General features: G+C 38.2%; 1 protein-coding gene across 1 annotated transcript; it reads left to right on the top strand.

Moving 5' to 3' along the window:
- Window positions 1-15,000: 15,000 nt before the first annotated feature.
- LOC103945691 (MYB-like transcription factor ODO1) lies at window positions 15,001-17,116 on the top strand. The gene is made up of 2 exons (XM_048570774.1): window positions 15,001-15,399; window positions 16,061-17,116. Exons 1-2 carry the CDS (start codon window positions 15,137-15,139, stop codon window positions 16,701-16,703), a joined length of 906 nt encoding a protein of 301 aa, XP_048426731.1. The 5' UTR covers window positions 15,001-15,136; the 3' UTR covers window positions 16,704-17,116.
- Window positions 17,117-17,858: the final 742 nt, after the last annotated feature.

Here is a 17,858-nt window from a genome sequence, read left to right as displayed (position 1 = left end):
TCAATGAACCTTGGTGAATTGAAAAATGATGGTGTGATTATTCAGTTGGCCGATAGATCTAATGCCTATCCAAAGGGCGTATTGGAAGATGTCTTAGTGCAGGTGAATGATTTGATCTTCCTGGCGGATTTCTATGTCCTTGAAATGGAGGAAACCACCCATGCTCCATCCTTGCCGATTCTTCTTGGGAGGCCATTCATGAAGACGGCCCGAACTAAGATAGACGTGTTTAAAGGCACTTTAACAATGGAATTCGATGGGAAAGTGATTGATTTTAATATTTCTGAAACTATGAGATTTCCTAATGATGATCACTCATGTTTCTCTATTGATATTCTTGATTCTTTGGCGCAGGCACACTTTGATCAATTACATGGCGATGCACTTGAAACGGTCATTACAAATGGCATAGAAATGAAGGATCACATGGATGTCACCATAACAAACCACGGCACACAATTGAACACCCATGCCGAGGCCTTTGATGAAGATGTAATTGAGACCGTGGCAGCCCTAGAGTCATTGCCACGGCTCCAAGGTAAGTTCCCTAGTCCAATTTCAGTTCCAATTTCAACTAATAAGTTGTTTCCTTCTATAGAACAACCACCTACACTTGAGCTCAAACCGTTGCCAAATCACTTGAAGTATGTGTTTTTGGGCGAGCAAGACACATTACCCGTCATTATAGCTTCATCACTCACGGCACAAGAGGAGGAGAAGTTGGTGAGGGTTCTCAAAGAGCACAAGACGGCCATAGGGTGGACTTTGGCCGACATCAAGGGTATAAGTCCTACCACGTGCATGCATCGAATTCTCATGGAAGAAGGCGCCAAACCATCAAGGGAAGCCCAACGTCGACTCAACCCACCAATGATGGAAGTAGTGAAGAAGGAAATTATCAAATTGCTTGATTGTGGCGTCATCTATCCCATCTCGGATAGTTGTTGGGTTTCACCGGTCCAAGTGGTTCCCAAGAAGTCCGGAGTCACGGTGGTGAAAAATGAAGAAGATGAACTTGTGCCTACACGCATTCAAACCGGTTGGAGGGTGTGCATTGACTATAGGAAGCTAAATGCGGCAACAAGGAAAAATCACTTCCCTTTGCCATTCATCGATCAAATGCTTGAAAGGTTAGCCGGTCATTCTTTTTATTGCTTTCTTGATGGTTATTCGGGATATAATCAAATTGTCATAGCGCCGGATGATCAAGAAAAGACCACCTTTACTTGTCCATTTGGTACTTTTGCATATTGTCGTATGCCATTTGGTTTATGCAATGCACCGGCCACTTTCCAACGATGCATGGTAAGTATCTTCTCTGATTATGTTGAAAAGATAATTGAAGTATTTATGGACGATTTTAGTGTGTTTGGAGACTCATTTGATGCTTGTTTGCATAATCTCACTTTAATCTTGAAAAGATGCATGAAAACTAACCTTGTTTTGAATTGGGAAAAATGTCATTTTATGGTTAAACAAGGTATAGTTTTGGGTCATATCATCTCTGAAAAAGGAATTGAAGTTGATAAGTCTAAAATAGATCTTGTACGTCACTTACCCTCTCCTACTTCGGTTAGAGAGGTTCGTTCTTTTCTTGGCCATGCAGGATTCTATCGTAGGTTTATCAAGGATTTCTCGAAGGTTGCACAACCTCTTTGCCGTCTCCTACAAAAAGACGTGACGTTTGAATTCACCAAGGAGTGCACGGCATCATTCAACCTACTTAAGGAGTTGTTGACCACGGCACCCATCATTATTCCACCGGATTGGAGCCTACCTTTCGAGCTTATGTGCGATGCTTCCGATTATGCATTAGGAGCTGTTTTGGGGCAAAGGAAGGAAAAGAGGCCGCATGTTATCTATTATGCCTCTCGGACTTTAAATGATGCACAATTGAATTATTCTACCACTGAAAAAGAACTTCTTGTTGTTGTGTTTGCTTTAGATAAATTCTGTTCTTATTTGCTTGGTACTAAAGTTATTATTTATACTGACCATGCAGCATTGAAGTATTTGTTCACCAAGAAGGGAAGTGAAAACGTGGTGGCTGACCACTTGAGCCGTATGGTGCATGAGGAGGATGTCGTGCCTATCATAGAGACATTCCCAGATGAGCAACTGATGTCCGTCAAGGTAAGTGAACCGTGGTATGCTGATTTGGTGAATTATTTGGTGTCTAAACATGTTCCTAGTGAATTACTTAAACACCAATGTGATAAATTAAAGAAAGAGGCACGATTTTATGTGTGGGATGACCCGTATTTATGGAAATATTGCCCTGACCAAGTTATACGTAGGTGTGTGCACGATTCTGAGTTTAATGCTATTCTAACCTTTTGTCACACTTATGCTTGTGGGGGACACTTTGGCACTCAAAGAACAGCACTTAAGGTGTTAGAATGTGGTTTCTATTGGCCTACCATCTTTAGGGATGCTAGAACATTTTGCATGTCTTGTGATAGATGCCAAAGAACGGGCAATATTGGTCCTAAACAACAAATGCCGCAAACCCCCATTTTTAGTGTTGAAATCTTTGATGTTTGGGGTATTGATTTTATGGGTCCCTTTCCTTCGTCACATGGGTTTCTTTATATATTGCTTGCTGTGGACTATGTGTCGAAATAGGTGGAAGCAAAAGCCACCCGAACTAATGATTCTCAAGTGGTTGCAGATTTTGTGAAAACTAACATTTTTGCAAGGTTTGGAATGCCACGAGTGCTAATCAGTGATGGAGGTTCCCATTTTTGTAATCGAACCATCGAGGCGTTGCTCAAGAAATACAATGTCACGTATAAGGTGGCCACACCTTATCATCCTCAAACGAGTGGGCAAGCCGAGGTTTCGAATAGGGAAATCAAGCAAATTCTTGAGAAGACCGTGGGGCCTACAAGGAAGGATTGGAGTTTGCGCTTAAACGATGCATTGTGGGCGTATCGCACTGCCTACAAAACTCCCATTGGGATGTCACCTTTTCGGCTCATCTATGGGAAGCCATGCCATCTTCCCGTCGAACTAGAGCATCGTGCACATTGGGCCGTCAAAACGTTCAATATGGACCTTGATGCCGCAGGTTTACATAGGAAGCTTCAATTGTGTGAGCTTGATGAAATCCGAAATGAAGCATATCAGAATGCCCGGATTTACAAGGAGAAAACGAAGGCATTCCATGACAAGATGATTCGTGCCAAGACGTTCTCTATTGGGCAGAAAGTGTTGTTGTTCAATTCTCGCCTTCGGTTGTTTCCGGGTAAGTTGCGTTCCAAATGGGTTGGTCCTTTTATTGTCACTAATGTTTTCCCTCATGGTGCAGTGCAAATCAAAAGTTCAAGGACGCAGCAAGAATTCAAAGTGAATGGGCATCGATTGAAGCCCTATTACGAGACGTTTGAGGAGCATGTCGTGGAGGAGGTACCCCTCCATGCCGTGGAACCTAGTCAAGCTTAAACGGAGGTACCGTCCGGCTGGAAGACGTTAAAGCAAGCGCTTCTTGGGAGGCAACCCATGTGTTGAAACACGAGAAGAACGAACTTTCACTCCAAACCCAGATTTGCGTCCCTAACCTATCTCTTTATTGCTATTACTTTGCCATTTGTGTTATGTTTGCTAGTTGTGTTAGTTGATTGTTTTTGTGTTAATCTAAGTTTGAAACATTGAGGACAATGTTTGGTTTAAGTGTGGGGGGGTAAACAAGCTGTTTTTGCATGAAATTCGTGGGATTTTATCACCTATCACTTCACATGTTGTTTCTCACCGTTTTAAAGTGTTTTTAGTGTGTTTTGATGTGTTTTAGTGTCATATAACAGAAAACCTTAGAAAAATTCGAAAAAGTTTGAAAAAAACCAAAAAGAGTCGTTTTTGAGTCATTTTTGTGTTTTAGGGTACCTTCCAACACAATGATGAGGATTTGGTTTGAAATTACATGACTATTATAGAATGTTGTAAACATGGCTGGAAGTTGATTTATGCTTTGGTTTATGCTTGGTTATGGTTATAGCTTATGAATTCACATGTAATTACAAAGAGAAAATCTGTTTTTGTAACATGCTTGAACGAAGGAACTTAAACTAAAGCTACATCCTTGTGAGACTTGAGCCTATAACGTTCTTTGGAGAGTATAAATCTGTGATTTCTTGTTTTCTAAAGTCGTTGCATGATCTCATCATTCTTTGCTTGGTTGCTACTTGGAATGCATTTCATTATAGTTCCAAATACTAGAACTCATGCCCAATTCATTCAAAGCATGATATTGATTGCATAACATACAATAAGATGAAGTTGTTAGTCAAGCCAAAGCCAAAAAGCCTATTCCTTTTCACATGTATTGTAGGATTACCCCTTTTGAGCATTTTCAAGCTTATTTTCTTTGTTAACCACATTATCCTCACCTAGCTTAGATTAGAACTTTCCATACCCTTGTTCTTAAAGGATAGTGAAGCATGACTTAGAATGAACTCCTTTTGATCAATATATTGCAGAAAATAAGTGTGGGGGAAGATAATAGGGCACGGCCAAAGAATGAAATAAAGAAAAAAAAAAAAAAAAAAAAAGAGTTGAAAAATAAAAAGAAATTAGAAAAGTGTTGAAAAGAAAAAAAAGAGTTGAAAAATAAGTGAGAATGATCTCACAAGTATTGGTTATTGAAGGAAGGGTCCAAAAGAGTGAATTTGACCCTAATTGTGCATGAATCTTCCCTTGTGTTTAAAAGTTGATTTCTGCCATTAAAAGTGAGTTTAAGTGTCAATTTCATTACTTTGCTTCCTATTGCTTTAAGAACCTTTGTTTTTCCTTTGCTTTTCCTTGTTAGCCATTACCCTTAGCCCCGTTACAACCCTCAACTTCTATCTTGATGTTATGTATTCAATATGTGGAGTTTGAATTTGGTATGAGCATATGGAATCACTGGTTCTCGTTCTAAGTAGTAGCATTCCATTCATGAGATCATATTCATGTCATTGTCGTAAATCCAGAAAATGCTTTCTTTGATATAACATATGTGAGTGTTAGAATTCATATTTACATCAATCTCCTCACATATACCTAGTGTAAGGTGTGGAGTTAGAAAATCTGTGTGAAAATTGAGTGCATTCTAGTAAGGAATTGAGGGAATTCTCTAAGGCATGTTACTACATTCAAAATGATGTTTTAATTGATTAAATGTGAACTAGTGAATGGTAACTATGATTAAGTGTTTGTTGAAGTGTAAAGAAAGCTAAATGTTGTGGGAATGATGTTCTATATTGTGTCATGTTCGTTTGAAATCCCTGAGATACATGTTGGAAGGTTTAGATTGTGTTTTGTTTTGTTTTTGGTTTCTTTTGTTTTGTTTTGCTCGAGGACTAGCAAAAGCTAAGTGTGGGGGAATTTGATAGGAGCATATTTAGGCGACTTACTTAGCTTGTTTTCGTGCATTTATATTGTTAATTCATAGTTGTTTTAGTAGTTTAAGCCATTTTCGTGTGTTTTTAGGTTCATATGGCTAAGGAAGCAAAAAGATGCATTTTGGAGCATTTTGGAGCAAAATTGGACTTGGAATGGATAGCTTATGTTTGAAGCAAAAGGAATGGACGAAATTGAAGGATTCCTAATCCATTGCAGCCACATGCACCCATAATCATTCACACCTTGCAGCCACATGCATTCACTCTTCATAAATCAGCCACATGCACATTCAATCATTCACACCACAACCTTGCACATGCTTTCCCATTTCATTATTCATTCACTTTGCACCACCAATTCAGCCACATGCACTTATTCCTTCATTATTTCACCCACATGCTCTCCCATTTCAGATTGCATTCACCTTTTAATCCATTGCAGCCACATGCACTCCCATTTTCTCCCAAAACATTGCACATGCATTTTCAGCTTTCCACCAAGTTCCTAGCTGTCATATTCCCTCTTCTTCACCTATAAATAAGCATCCATTGCAGCTACAATTCACACACACTTCCATATTCAGAAAATCATCTCTCATACACATTCATTCACGCCAGAAATTCATTCCCTCTCTCTAACACTGCCATACTTCACCATTCTTCATATTTTCTGCCCAAAAACACTCCTTGCCTTCCCCTACATCCATCCCTACCCTAAACACATCATTCTACATCATCCATAACCCCCAAAACTCACCAAAACCCCTTGTGTTGCAGCAACTAGAGGAGAAGAGGCCTAAACGTTCATACAATTCAAGATTGAGTTGTTGGGATTTTTAGGTGTTCTTCGTTCTTGTTTTCAATGTTTACTTTGTTATTACTCTCTAAGTTTGTTGTAATCATGAGTGGCTAAACCCCTAATTAGTTAGGGGAAAGTTTGAAGCCATGGACATATGTTGGTTATGATTTGATTTACTCCAGTTATGAATTCATGAACTTTAGATGTGGTTTACTTTTCTGTTTTGATTAAGAACTTGTTTATGTATGTGGGTTGAGGGTCGACACTTAATTTGCATGCCCAAACTTGATGCTAGGATATAAGGGAATTTCACCTAATCGTTATGAACTTATATTCATGAGTAGTAAAAATCGCTAGTCACGATTGTGTTTAGTAACCCTAGGCTGGATTAACATGCGTATTCCATAGTTATGAATGCCTAGTCGATGTTTATGATTTCCGTTGAACTTAATGATCCTTGTTGAATGTCTCTATCATGCGTATTCCATAGTTAGGGACTTTGATTAGGAATAATTTGGTTGTAATGCGTATTCCATTCAATCCAATGAATCTAGGGAAATCTGAAAGTTAATTTAAGCGGACCTAATTAACTTGGAGCATTGTCATTCATCGTTTGTTGAAGTCATAACTGGGAATCAAATTATATGCATATGTTCATGTGTGGATAAGGAACCCTCTAACTAGTTTCTCATCATTCTATTTCATCAATTTCGTTTTTGCAATCTGCCCTTAATTAGAATCTGTGCATTTAATTTAATTTCGTCAAAACCTTAATCCCCCTTTACTTTAGTGTCCAACTTAGTTAGAAAGTGTCTTAGTTTGTGTTTATAAGTGTTTTGATTCAATTTGTTACACAAATTCGTCCAAATTCACCAAAGTGTTCAAAACTGCTCAGAAAGTGTTTTTAAGGCAGTTTTGAGTGTTTTGGGTGATGTTTGAGTCTTTTAGTTTGTTTGAGTATTTTAAATTTTAGGTTTGCATTCATTAAGTCTAGTTTAGTGTTCTAAATATTGTTTTTACGTTTTTGAGTCAATTTCACATTGGTTAGCATCCCTAGTTAATCCCCGGTCTAGAACGATCCCTATTTGCTCATATACTACAATTGTCATCCATAGGGTTTAATTTGTGTGTCAAGTTAATTTTCATATCACATCCATATTACACACACATATATATAGAGGAAGTTTTTAAAGAAAATGATCTCTATTTTTTCCTAAAAATGGAGATTAATTGAACGATCCGAACGGTCTATTTTTCAAATTGCTCCTCATAAATCATTCTTGCAAAATATTAGCCAAATCGAAAATATTTGAGGCATTTAATTGAGATAAAAGGAATTGACGAATATTTTGTTTTCTAAGAAACAATGAATTTTGAATTTTTGGATTAATTAACTTTGCATGGTTTTTGCTATGTTAATTCTAAATAAACTAAGTTGGTATTAGATGCTCGGCTATTATTTTCCATCAGATTGCAGCAACTAAAACACATAAGTTGCAACGACCCATCTCCAAATATTACGGTTTTGATATTTTTAATGAGTGAATTTATGAAAATTCCCTTCAAGACAAAAACGTTGACTTTTGTTTACCGACGTGTCGTGTCACGTAAGATTCGTTTCCTTGGTGTATCCTTATAGTACCCGTCATTACGAACATGTGGATGCAAGTAGAATCGACTTTGAAGCTACAATAAAGATTTTACAGACTTACGAACGTAAAGGGCATTTTGGTAATTTCACTATCAGAGACATTTCTCCATCTTGGGCCACTCTTTGAGTGACAAATGGTTGTAGACATGTAAATTTCATTGCATAAAAATGTATCACAAAGCTCCACGTGGCATATGACTCATCACAAATAGACAAGTCATCAATGACATGTGGTAGCAATCAAGCAAGGGAAGTATAAAACATTCCCAAAATTCAGCTCAAGGGAGAAAACTCCCTTAAATTTGGCAAAAGGGTCTAAAGTGATCTTAAAACCGGATGCATCTTCACAAAACAAGCAAGAATTGAAGACTATTCACAAAATAGGCCATAAAGCCTCTATAATTCGGCCAAGGGAGTAAAGGTGGCTGAAATTAAGACACAATATATGCCTAAATTATCCCATGGACCAATCAAGACACAAATCAAAGCTAAATCCATCAAAAGGCAAGCTTTGAGAAGTCTATAAATACAAGTTCCTCCCACAAGCATAGGGTCGAAAAAAATCTATATTGAGAAGAACCTCAGCACAAATCTTTGAAGACTGATACACTGCCAAAGCTCTCTTCAAAGAATGCACAACCTAAGCCAAAGCTTTCTATTGACCAAAGTCGAAACACTCCTTGAAGAATCAACAAGCACCTATGCCGATTCCTTCAAGACTTTGTTGCAAGCTCAAAACTTGGAATGATGTTCGTTTCAAGATCAAGTCACTAAGACCCTTGAATAAACGAAATCTTGCATCAATATCATATTTGGCCTAAACCTAAGGTAAAGATCATCCACGCATTGTTTCAAGCTCAAAACTTGAAGCAATCGTTCAATTGTTCGTCCGAGATCAAGTCATCGCACCCCTTGGATCAACAACCTACACATCTACATCAAATTTGAAGACTAAATCAGAGGAAAATTGTAAACAAAGATTGTAACCTACAAATTCATCAATACAAATCTACTATGTACACGTGTTCTCATTTCATTAGTTACAGAATTTTCATGTTTACAGTGGCAATTTCGCCCCTCCCCCCCCCCCAATTTCTAGGGTGTTCTTCCAATGACTTCCCTCTCTCTTTAGAACTCTCTCTCTCTCTCTTTCTCTCTCTCTATCTCTCTCTCTCTCTCTCTCTCTCTCTCTTTCCCTCTGTTCTCTCTATTCTCTCATTGGGAAACTTTCTCCCTCTCATCTATGCATTTTCTCATCCCCAAGCCACCTTACCCCGGCGAGATTGTGATAATTTAACCCTATCACTACTAGTCATTCATGCGACCAGAAACGATGGGACGAGCCCTGAGCTCACTGGTCTTTCTTCCCCTACACGGTGAGTTGATGTTCATCATCTCCGGCGACCTCTCACTGATGCTGACATAGGTAAGCTTCGGAAACATTCTAAACCTTCTCCTCTAATTCTCATGGTCTATTTTTTATTGTGTTTGGGTGTTTTGAACGACAGAATTGCATGTACAAAGCGAGAGTAAAATTCCTAGTTTTTGGCGAGGAATTCGGCAGCTTTCGAGCAGTTTTCCTGCCAACTTTGGCCATATCACAAGCCCCAATGGGTATGTATCGATTCCCTACTTTCCTAGCTTCACTTTGGTTTTTATATCTCTGGAAATGGTTAAGTTTTGACCCAAAAATGGAGCTAGGGAAGTTTCCCAGCCAAAATTCCCAGCTCTGGCCTTCTTCTTCATTGGGTCCGGTGACCCGCGAGCTATGCGGGTGGAGCCCATGTACCTCTGGTGGCGAATTTCAGTTGTTTTAGTAGAGTTTTATTAAATGGCCTCTATTTGTGTTTAGGTGCGTCGGTGGGAAGTGACCCATCCTTCCTAAGCGGCTCCCTAGGCAATAGAATACTGTGAGTGGACCCCTTCTCAACTTGTATATTTTTATAAAATATTAGGCTTGCATTCACGAAAAACATGATTGCATGATTTTACGATTTATGCACTATTTGTGATTTATCGAATTTACGTTTTAGTAAAGGTTATGAATTATTGGATTTTTGTATATGAAATTCTAAGGATTTACAAATATGAATTATCATGGATTTATGAGATGAAGCTTTGAGCTTTTGAGCTCCGGATTTGATATGAGAATTATGAGATATGTTTTCAGTGCTTATCTAGTGGGTTATCATACAACACATACACACAACCGAATATTTAGATGTTTATGGCCATAGGACACTGTTGAGGATATTTATGACATACTCCCAACTTCACTAGCCACGACTAGTGTCGATGTGTTATGTTATATGTATATGTTTCTTCTTTGGCGTAACCCAGAGTTGTACAACTTCACGTTCGGGTGATGGACTTTATATTTCTTCTCTGGCGTAACCCAGAGTCGTACAACTTCACCTTCGGGTGATAGACCCACTACATATACATATATGTTTCTTCTCTGGCGTAACCCAAAGTCGTACAACTTCACCTTCGGGTGATGGACCCTATATTTCTTCACTAGTGAAACCCGGTGTCGTACAACTTCACCTTCGGGTGATGGTTATGCCTTCGGGCCACTATGATACCCCTAGTTGAGTACATCATTGATGTGATTTACAGAGGTTTTACGGATTTGCCTTCGGGCGACTATATTACCATTACTAAGCACTAATTTACATGTACATGTTTTATGAATGTTTTGGCATGCTAGAGTTTTCAGAAAACCTACTATGTAGTACTATATATGTGTTTTCAAAACAGAGGGCTAGTATGTTCAGAAAGAAATGTAGTACTATATATGTGTTTTCAAAACAGGGGGCTAGTATGTTCAGAAAGAAAATGATTTTCTTATTATTAGTATTAGTATTATAAACTTTGGTCCACTCACCCTTTGTTTTGCATCCCCTTCAGGAGTTAAAATCGAGGCATGCGATCCCGTAAGGACACTTCAGCATAGGTATCTTCGACTCTTCCCTGTGTAGGACCCACCCCTTTGTTCGTACTTTTTATAATAATTCTTTAACATTATTTTTATTAGTTGTATGCTTTGAAAATGGTTCTGCATTGGCGTATTTCTTTCTAATTACATATTTGATTTGTATGCATGTTTAAAATGGCTTTGTCACCCTCGAGTGTCGGCTAGCATATGCTTATCCTGATTTTTGGTTATATCGAGGTGGGGGCCTGTCATAAGTGGTTAAATAACCAAGTCTTTAAACAACGAGTTCACATAGACTTGGATTTGATAGTTGAACAATATTCTCAAATTAAGCATACGTGGTACATTTTGTGGTTGTTTTTGGGTGAAAAGATGGTTTTACCCCTTGTGCGTTTCCTTTACGTTTTGTGGTTGTTTTTGGGTTCCTTGTTGGCATGTTTTGGGCCACACATCATAACCTGCACCCACATCCATTCCCTTGCCTTATACTCCCTTGTCCCGAGCCCCATTCCTTTCCCATTTCCCTTGAAACGTACGGAGACACACACACAAACTCATCATACCTCCACAGATCGAAGAAACCAACCATACCTTTTTCAGGTAAGAATACCTTCATTTTCACATCGAACTCACGATGCCAAATCTTGGTACTGTTCATGCACACGTAATTTCTCATGTTTTTGGGAATTTCAAGCTTGTAGGAAGCTTGGTGAGGTCCCTAGGAGGCTCGGGGTGGTTCGTTTGAAGGTTTTGGACGTCGGGATCATGAGTTTTGAGTTTGGCCGGAATTGGGGTGATTTTTCAGGTGAGATTTCGTGGATTTTAGCACTTGAAAGTAGTATGATTGTGTTCCTCTAGTTCTAAGCTTCATTTTGGTACCAATTTTGTGAAATTTGGATGAAAAACGAAGAAGATAGGACGATTTAAAAATTTCCCAGTTTTCCGGCGCCGGAGGCTCACCGGAGAAGACGACGGAATATTCCTGACGCCGTTGATGGAATCTGTTAGAGATAACGGAATATTCCTGACGGCGTTAACTGACGTCGTCAGCGTGCCAGGCACGTGCCTGCGCGTGGCCGGCGCATGTGGCCGTGCGTTGGCCGGTGCGTGGGGGCGCATGCGACGGTGAAAAATTATTTTAAAAATATGGGGATGTTCCTGAGGTTGAGTAGATCACATTGGTGTATTCATACACCCCATTTGAGCATTGTATGAGAAGTTATTTCTAAAGGTTTGGTTATGTGCTTTAAAATTAACGTTTCTGTAGTTGTTTCGCATATAGGTGATACCTATCCCGAGGACGAGCGTGGTCACTCGAGGCAGGGGGGTTACGACCCTTCCACATACCAGTGAGTGGGCTTTTGGTTTTCCGTATATACCTATATACTTATATTTTCCCAGAAATTGATTTAAACGTTTATTAGTTATATGCCATTTTTATATTGCCGATTGTTATGCATGATTAGTTGCATTTATATATATATGTATGTACTGGTGCTGCGGACGCACAGGTAAGTGCCAGGTAAGTGTGATTTATATTTACGTTCAGTAGTGATTCGAGATACATAGAGAGCTCATAACCTGCACCCCCGGTGTTAGTGCTCCCGCCCAGAGTTGGGCATAGTCCTTCACGTGATGTTCACCTCCCGCACCACACGCTCAGCTTGGATCCAAGTTAGGTGCACAGTCCTGTCGTACAGACCACATTAGGTGGTTCCGACTCGTAGGTGACCCGCGATTATTCGCACAGCCTTCACGTGATCGTAGCACTAGGGCGTTTATATGTATTACACCCAGGCCTGTCGTACAGACCACTATAGGTGGTTCCGACTCGTGTGCAGGTCTAGCTAGTGAGATTGAGATTTGAGCTCTAGATTCAGCCGTACAGGTCACGTTAGGTGACTCCGGCTGCCTGATTTTATGACAGTGATATGATTATACCTGAGCACTTGCATTTTATCCTGAGATTTTGGCACGGCATATTCTTGAGCATGATTGATATTTTATACATGTCTATTTTCTGGGAAGTATACAGGTTTTACAACGAGGGGTTAGAATTTATTTGTTAAATGGTTTTCGAAAAGCTTTGTTTTTGCCCACTCACGCTTTTGTTTTGCACCCCTTCAGGTTCTAGTTGATTAGCAGGTTTGGTGGTTTCCCAGAGGACTTTGCCGGCATTTCTGACAGACGATCACCAGCGTAGGGCCACGTTCGGGTGTACTAGTGTTGCGTCTTTTTCTTTTGGACTACTTTAGGTTTTATGCTCTGAACTTAGCGTCACACTTACGCTTGCATTTGTTATTACTTTATGTAAACCAGTTTTTATTTATTCGTCTTGCTATTTCCATTATTATTTTATTAGCTTCCGCACTGTGCACATGGTTACGTCACTTCCACGTGACGGCCAACATGCCCTGATCTCGATCGGGGTGTGTCAATAACAACCACTTTTCCATATATGGTCCGTGGCGAAAGTAGTAAACTATTTCTTGCGAGTTGTGAGATGTTTTACTAAGATCTGCACGCATATATGGACGGGCTTGTTAATGGATGACACATGCATGCATGCATGCATGCATGCTTACTTATCAACGACATTAGCTAGGTTTAGAAATTGGATGATTATAACAAGCGGTGACGAGGACTTCCAATGCTTCAAGTGCATGCAGTTTATGGATTGAAATATATAGATAATATATAAACTAGTAAAAAATTGTAAAATGGAGGAAAACTAATGGAAAAATGTTTGAAAACTTTGAGTTTTAACGATAAAGACAAAATAAAGGGTAAAATGAATAATACTAGGATTGATTTGTTAGGGTAAAAATATGATTTTTTGTTAACGTGAATAGTATCGGGAACTTTTCGTTAAAGTTCCCTAATAATGGTAAGTAGCTTAAATGTACATCGGCGTTGATAGTATGTCTAGTTTAGACCACGGTGAGAAGTGTGATATGGCAAAGGAGTACCGATCTCACATGGTTGATCTTATGTGTACGTACAAAGAAAAAGTCAAATGCATCATTGACAATATAGTTGTTGATGGTTTTCTTAATTAGTTACTTCACCAAAAAATATTCTACATATACACATATATACAACTATGCTATACTAATTAACTGAATTTGTGGATAAAATATTGACGATCATAAATATCACATATCAACTATAAGTTTGCAATACTAATTAATGACTGATTAAACCGACGACATATCAACAGTATATTTATTTTTTAAAGAATGCAGTTAACTGCAACATAGAAAATTTGCATAGATACACATATATATTTATAGAATAATTTTGTATATACGTGTATACAATCGTGTGTGTATATATATACACCCACTATATTAATTCATGCACATATACAAATTTTTACAGTTTTTCTTTAATTTAAACTTTTGGGGCTTTCAAGAGGGACAAATCGTTGCTCCATATCATAGTCTACTAAGTGATATTCAACCCAAATTCAAGGAAATTCTAGAGATTTCCATGCCAGGTGCTGCAATTCTGTAATTGGGCAGTTCAATGAACATGCACATATATAGAAACGGCTAGGGCCTCATTATGGGTTGTTGAACTTGAGCCACTTGCCAAAGTCACGAAACAACTTGAAGAAGAGATGACACAACACAATATACACATACATTTAATTAGGTGAATAAACATGATTTCGTCGACATAATGAAACCCATCTGAGTGCTTAATTTCCCTTAATCAACAAAATCAGAAATTAAAACAAACTTAAATATTCATCTACTTATCAAGCGCTTCATGTTGTTAATGTAAAGCAATATTAATTAGGCTTAAAACTTAAAAGAGCAACACCGGATCATACTCCATCAAGATAAGGACACGTAAACGTGGTGATGACGAAATGGGTGATGGAATGGTTGAGTAAGAGTGCAATCAAAGCGCAGTGGGTTTGTGTAGGAAAATAGGAAGAAAATATTTGGATGCTTATTACATGTAAGCTAATCTCTCTCTCTCCCCCCCCCCCCCCTCTCTCTCTCTCTCCCTCTCTCTCTCTCTCTCTGTGCCTTTAGGTCACCAATCTTTCACCATCACCCATTTTCTGAAGCTAGACACACCTTAACACAATGTAGTTCCGACATCCCTTTCACAACCCAATGGTGGACCCTAAAATCTCTCTCTCTCTCTCTCTCTAGAATATTATAATTTGTGTATGTGCGAATTTGATAAATTAGTTTTATTGGACATGACATGAGGCCGGCAAAGGTGAGGACTAAGGACTTTATATAAAGGTAGGGGTAGACCTTTTGGGTCTTCAAGGTTTTTACTGGTAGCGTTGGTGAGCCTAATTGAGTACTTTGTTGGTGCTTCCTAGCTAGTCAAAGTACTTTGTTGGTATGGGAAGGCAACCGTGTTGTGACAAACTTGGGGTAAAGAAAGGGCCATGGACTGCTGAGGAGGACAAGAAGCTCATCAGCTTTATTCTCACCAATGGCCAGTGTTGCTGGAGAGCTGTGCCTAAACTCGCTGGCCTTCGCCGGTGTGGTAAGAGTTGCAGGCTCCGTTGGACGAACTATCTCCGCCCCGACTTGAAGAGAGGCCTCCTCACTGAAGCTGAAGAACAGTTGGTTATTGATCTCCACGCTCGTCTTGGAAATAGGTCACCCTCTAATATTCAAGTTTCTATGTGCATGATTCATGTACATGTACATGTCAATCATGCAGCATTAGATTTGTGTTTGGGAGCATGAATCCGTACATGTGTTAATTGTTTTATTAATTAAGAATGGTGTTTGGTGGTGAAAAAGGTTGTTTCACCTTTCATCTTAATTTTATTATATATACTATAAAAGACATCATTTCTTCTTTTTCTTCTTTCTTGAGTTACAAGCTTGGTTTCAAACTTTCTTTTCTCCATAAAGCTGAAAATGTTGATGCTGTGGATTAATGCGTTCCACAAAACAAAAACTTAAGATTGACACGTTAAAGAAAATGACCTTCAATTTCTTGGTTTAGAAGGTGTTTTTTTTACGTATATCATATTTACTACCCATATTATTGATCACGCTCTCATAAAATGGAGATGTATGCATTAATTTAACTTCTTCATATCATATTGTATGCATAAGGCTCAAGAGTAAGATACCCCTCAACATTTGCTTGCTTATAGGTTTAAGTTTAAGCTAGTGCTATTACATGCATCCTACATTTAATTAGTTGATAACTTATGAGAAGCATTAAGCTTATGATCATTATTACAAGTTTTACTAATTAATATATATATATATATATGGTTTTCTCTGCTTGTTTTGGACATATAGGTGGTCCAAGATTGCAGGCAGATTACCAGGGAGAACAGATAATGAGATCAAGAATCATTGGAACACCCATATCAAGAAAAAGCTTCTTAGGATGGGAATTGATCCTGTCACGCATGAACCCCTCCACAAAGAAGAAGAGTTGCCGTCCAATATTAAGGAAAATAACTCATCATCATCTTCCCATGATCATAGTGATCATGAGAATAATTTGCCAGCTAATAAGTCTATAAATGGTCTCCACAATTCACAAGAAAATGATCAAATTATGGTGAATTCATCAGGATCGGAGGACATAAACTCATCCACTGAAAACTCCTCAACAGGCGCTGAATCAGTGTTGTTAGACAGCATTTGCAACGACAAATTGTTAATGAACACCCTATGGATGGATGAAACACCTCTGATTGATGCATTGTGGAACGACAACAATCAAGTAGAACTTGATCAAGGAGGGATCAATTACAATATCACTGAGAATAATGGAATGGGCTTCCAATCTAATTGGGATAACAATTGGACATGGCTTTTGGACTGCCAAGACTTTGGTATTCATGATTTTGGTATGGATTGCTTCAGTAATGTGGAAGTAAATGGTATCAACACATTAGAGGTGGGAGAAAAATTAAGCACAACTATCAACTAATCAAATACAAAGCATGCAGTTAATCTTTATTAATAATGTACTAGTGAGGAGAGAGTAGTAGTCAAAATTCAAATGTGCTTACATGTTACAAAGTACCATGTCTGCTGCCTTACTTTTTATTAAGTTCTTGGTGTTGAATTTTATCTGTTACTGTTCTTGGAAGGTCGACGATTAGACCTGCTTCTTAAGAGGTTTCCTCACCAACCAAAGAAACAGCTAGCGATACCAAATTGCCTAATAAAATGTACAGGTGGTAATATTCGTAAAAGTGTATGTTAGGGAGTTGAATAATATTGTAAAAGTATTCATAGTACTGCTGGGTTTTGCTAAGATGAAGCATCTGTGCATCAATTATGTACTTAAATATTTATGCTGAAATTAAATAAAACAAAAGGTTAATTTATTTTATTCAATTTTATTTGTTTATAGATTAGAGATTTTTTTTATCTAAATAAAATAAAAGATTAGGTGGAATTAATAAGTGTGAGTTCATATTTGTTATGTACTACATTCATATATGAGAAATGAATTATAAATGTGCACATGAACCATGCTTTGAGATAAATCATGCACGATCCCCAAAAGTAATACATATTTAAAAAAAAAATAAAAAATAAAAATAAAAACGATAAAAATAAAAATGAAAAACACCATTCATCGGATCCCCAGATTAATATGTTAATTAGCCTTTGCATAGACATGCATTGATCCGGATCCTTGATCTGTACTGCATCATGAATTTTCTTTTCTTTGTTTAGGTGCTTTTTAAAACTAAACTGAAGCTGTTTACGTAGCATGGACCCACTACCATTTCCGAGTTTAAAGTTTATAGCTGAAATCCAATTACCCACTTCCGAAGAGGTAGGGATAGCAATTCAACCTGTTAATTATGATAATTGTGGGTAACCATTTTAATGGGACGAATTTGGGATTAGAATTCGGATATTTTTCGAATATGGAGAAAAATCGTGAATATTATTTGGTTACGAATTTTGATATGGTTATAAGAGTTCCCGATCAATAACCATCCCCAAATCTACCCCTATGAATATATAATGTGATATACTATAGGATAAACTAGTTTGTCATCCCTTATTTCTCTTTCTCATTAATTGAAACCTTATTCCTTTGTCATTTTTTATTAAGGTCTCTTGA

This window comes from the organism of the source record quoted next, unplaced genomic scaffold (genome assembly GCF_019419815.1).
Source record: "Pyrus x bretschneideri cultivar Hongxiangsu unplaced genomic scaffold, Pyrus_bretschneideri_v1 Contig103, whole genome shotgun sequence".
Classification (NCBI taxonomy): Eukaryota; Viridiplantae; Streptophyta; class Magnoliopsida; order Rosales; family Rosaceae; genus Pyrus; species Pyrus x bretschneideri.
Note: the sequence above shows the minus strand (reverse complement) of the source record. Positions and strands in the feature narration are given on the sequence as shown.